General features: G+C 56.7%; 1 protein-coding gene across 4 annotated transcripts in view; it reads left to right on the top strand.

The window, feature by feature from the left end:
• The window catches only part of LOC113215828 (protein Fe65 homolog), an 80,567-nt gene that overhangs the window by 67,045 nt on the left and 9,193 nt on the right, over positions 1-4,329 (top strand). For all 4 annotated transcript variants that reach the window (XM_052266631.1, XM_052266629.1, XM_052266628.1 and 1 more), the window contains one exon: positions 3,792-3,905. In XM_052266631.1, the coding sequence (XP_052122591.1) occupies positions 3,792-3,905 (114 nt within the window). The remainder of the gene's footprint in view (positions 1-3,791; positions 3,906-4,329) is intronic.

The following is a 4,329-nucleotide window of genomic DNA, read 5'->3' as shown; positions in this document are numbered from 1 at the left end:
CCACCTCTCGCCCCCCACGCCCCGCGAGACCTCGTCGCTCCACTGATCAAATGCGCGCGGGGGCCGGGGGCCGGCCGGGTAGCGAGCCGTACTCCTCCCTTTAGCCGGCCCGGCCCCACACCACCTGCCCTGCTCCCCGAAGCCCCATCCACCCTCTGGGGTAAGCCTGCCCCGCCAGCCTCTGCCTCGGATCCTCCCTGCTGCTGCTCGGCGCGCGGAACTCCGGCTCTCGGGTCTGCAGGGAACAAACAAGACTCAAAGAAGTGCGCAGGCTCTGCTGCTGCGGTGGAGGCCGGGCTAGGCCTGGGCAGGCCGGGGGCTGCTGGGCCTGTCCCGCGGGGCAGGGAATTCATGGGGGCGCGTTTGGACAAGTGTAAGCCATGTTTCACCGCCGAAACAGGAAGGCAGGGAGGCGAGGGGAGGAGAGCGGGGGCGCCGCCGCCCTGGTGGGACACGCCGCCGCCCCCGGTGCTGCAGGTGCATCACTCACCGCGCCTCCGCCCGGGCCCGGGGTGCTTTGTTCAATATGTCGCCTCGCAACAACAACAAAAACAAGGTCGACGTAGACCTGTGTGAAGCTGTGAGAAATGGCCACGTGAATCTACAACATTTCTCGTAATTTTGATTTTAAAGTTTCGAAGAAAGTTTATGGAATATAGAAATATATTACGATTTAAAGTTCGCTATTGCTCGGTAAGAGTTTTTTTCTTTTCAACATTTATCAACGAAAAACAGTCCCTCTGGTAGCACCTTCGAAAAAAATGTTCAAGGTATACCTGGAATATTTATTTTTTCCCTGCAAAACGGTGCATTTCTTTACCTTCCATGGCCTTTCTGCTGAACGATGGACTGATAGCTCATCGGTCGGGTCCTACAAGGTATGCGTTGCACGGTATAATAACGCGTGTGCAGGGCCGGCCGTGTCGACACGGTGCTCGTCTCATGGCGTGGCGCGTGCATGCATGCAGAGCGGTGCAGGGCTGCCGAGCTGGACACGGAGCAGCGCCGCTGTTACACAAGTTTCATCACCGCAGCCAACTAATCGAACGAATGCATTGAACGGGTCGGGGGCGGCCTGGGGCGGCCTGGGGCGGCCTGCTGGAGCCGGCTGGAGCGGGCTCATGGGCTGCTGGAGAAGAGAACCCCACTCCCCGCCACGCCCGCGCCCGCTGCTGCTGCTGCTCGCATGCGCGCGGATCGTACATACGTACGTGGTTTATTCATGTGTCATTCCGCACTGCTCCACTGGCCTACACATCGACAAAAAAATACGAGGGAGAGGGAGAGAGAGAGAGAGAGAGAGAGGGAGAGAGAGAGAGAGAGAGAGAGAGAGCACTCAGCACTCCAGTAGGTCGTGCTGCTGGAGGCCCGAGCTCGCCATCATTCATGTGATACTGTGGTTGCAGTATCACATGTAATTTTGGTTGTGAGGAAAGACTGCTGTCAAGATAGATAGAAATTGCTCGACTATAATCTTATGATTATTTAATTATCTATAGAGGTCCCGAAACGGAATGAATTTCGTTTCGTTGACGCGTCGCCATTCCATTTGTTTCTTTTTAGCCAAGTAGTGCGAAACGGACCAGTGTACTCTTACTATACCTCAAGAGTGTTGAACCGGGAGATAAGTGACGAGATTTTGCTGGCTGGAAGCGAGAAGTGGGACGCTCCGCCACGCCGCGCTCCGCCACGCCACGGCGCGCGCCTGCATTACAGAGAGACTGAAGGAGCAGAAGTGCACCGTAACGCAAAAGAGCACAATCGACTTGACGTTTTCATGGCGCGGCTTGGCGCTGCTGGGTGGCGGCGCTCGCTGTTCGCGTCCTCCTTACAAGGCGTAGTGCCGCACGGATTCGACGTGCTTCCGGGTGTCCCCGGGACACTGGCCGGCCGCGCTGCACCTGCGCCCTGCGCGCCCGCCGCCCGCCGCCCGTCAGGCCGTCAGGATGCAAACATATTCCCAGGAAATGCCGTAAAACGGACTGCAAATGACATTGTTTCCGTAGAGCGGCCGGCCGGCTCGGCTCGGTCGGGCTTTTCATTACAGTGCTGCCCGAGCTGAGCAGCGCGCCGGCCGGCCGCCTAGCAGCTGGACACAATGTGGACGCGGCGGGAAGAAACCACGCCTAGTTTATGGGCTTTCAAGTGCGAATAGTGGCTAAGCAACTAACGGTTGGCCAAACTTGAAATATTTTCACTGTGTACGTTTACACGTACGTTGTTCACGCGCAAGCTGCCTTTCGCTGTGCAAAAAAGGGCAGGTCGGAATGTTTTTGAAAAAAATGAATCAAAGACAGTACGATAGGGAGAGTTTGTTTTTCCCCCGAACTCTACGGCACGCTTGGGCAGGCCGGCCGGTCGTGCGCGTTTTTCTTTTCAATCGTTTGATTGGTTCATCTTTTGTGGAATCACACTACAATGCGTGGGATCGCGCATTCAGCGCTGAGCCCCCACCACCAATAGAAACCCCGAAAAAATGTCCTCGACGTGCAATTTTCTATCTCACCTGCTTCGGCAGCGCTGCGCTCCGCGGTGTTACTTTCCTGCTCCGCGCTCCCCGCTCTCCTTCCCTCCCTCTCTCTCTCTCCCGCGCCGTCTGGCGCTCTGCCGCCGCGGTGTCCGCATTATATTGTATCGGGCGAGACTGTGACTGGCAAAGTCGCTTATCCCTTTCGTCTGCTGTGTAGTTTTTTCTTTCTTCTCTCTCGGCCACTCTCGCTGGCCGGCGCTACCGGCCGCTCTGGTGGATTTCATTTACTCCGTGATGGCATTCGTAAGCCCTACATTCGCCGGCCCCGCCCAGCCCCGCCCGACTTGGCATGGCTTTTGGCCCTCGCTGCCCAGCCCAGCCCAGACCACACGGAACACCGTACGGCCGAGCCCAGCGCGATTGGGATCCTGCGCAATGTGTGCATTTGGTCCGGACCAACAGGAAAGCGCATAACTTTTATTTCTTTATCTCGGAAGGGACGGGTGGTAGCTGGGCCTCTTTGCCCCTCGCTGTGCTTCAAACAGGGCCTATGAGGACGTTGCATAAAAAACAAAAAGATTAGCTATATTGACATTTTTCGCTAGTTTTAACTACATTGCTGAATTTTAGCTACATAGCTAAACAATTAGTTATCCCTCGTTTAGCTTACCTTTGGTTTAGCTAATATTTTTTCGGTGTGGACGCTTATGCCCGGAGAGACGCTCCAGGCAGCGGGACGGCATTGTTTCCTCCGGCGGGGCCGGCATCATGTATGCCTTGTCCCGCTGCCCGCGCCGCGCGCTGCGCCGGCCAGCTGGCCGGAGCGTCCAGGACTGCTGGATGGAGGCACCGACCGGTCGACCCCGGCCAGTGTCGCGTGTCAGCTGCTTGTCACGTGCGCACGTCCGTCCGTCCGAGCCGCCCCACACTCTGCAAAAACACTTGCAACCGGAATGGCAATGCTAAAACAAGTCATCACAAGCCTTTAATTGTTGTTCTCGGAAATATCGACCACAAAGATAGTTGAACACATGTTGTGGCATAGTTTTTCTTCCTGGCCGTTCCGCATACGAAAACCCCCTCATATCTACCTCATTTCTGTATTTACCCCTTCAAGAACTACAAGATAAAGTCGCTTGCGTTTTGGGCAATTTTTTATGCTTTACTTTTACATTACAAAACTTAAAAAAATTGTGAAATAGTAAAGATTGATAATGATTGTGGTTATCTTATGATTTAAGCTGGAGACATTGTTATGGTTGAATCGCACTGTGACGTTTGGAGTGGCGCTTAACCAAATTGTGTGGCGGTGTGTTCGCAGGGGCTCGGAGGGCGTCGGCCTGGACAACTCCCCCAACGGCAACCAGCGCGGCGACATGGGGCGCCGGGCCAGGCCGGACCTCATCCAGACGGCCGAGCAGCCTCACCGCACCAGGTGAGTCGAGGGTCCCTGCCGTCCGTCGGTCCCCGTGACGGGTAGGCAGCCCAGCCACGTTCCACCTTTATAGGCAATTAGTCGAGAGGCTGTCCGCCCGGACAGGACGGTTAAGGGTGCGGTGGATTAAAGTCGCTCCTCGGCCCCGCTCTGCTACCCCACAGGCGTACTCTGCTACTCTGTTGGCCCGGCATTTTTGATGCCTAACCACTCTTCAGCAAAATTTTCGCGTCACGCGCGCTGCGGTACTTGAGGTTGGGGGCCCCCTTAGCCCGCCGAGCACCGCAGCGCGGCGGGTTGCCTACCCTTGGGCCCGCAGGCTGACTGGAGCAAGTGGGAACAGCGCGCGTAAGCCAATTTAATCCCCTTCCGCTGAACCGCATCTCACTGGCCGCCCTGCCGCAGCGGCGGCAGCCCCCCCCCC

This window comes from Frankliniella occidentalis, unplaced genomic scaffold, assembly GCF_000697945.3.
Source record: "Frankliniella occidentalis isolate FOCC.00 unplaced genomic scaffold, Focc_3.1 Scaffold41, whole genome shotgun sequence".
Taxonomy (NCBI): Eukaryota; Metazoa; Arthropoda; class Insecta; order Thysanoptera; family Thripidae; genus Frankliniella; species Frankliniella occidentalis.
Note: the sequence above shows the minus strand (reverse complement) of the source record. Positions and strands in the feature narration are given on the sequence as shown.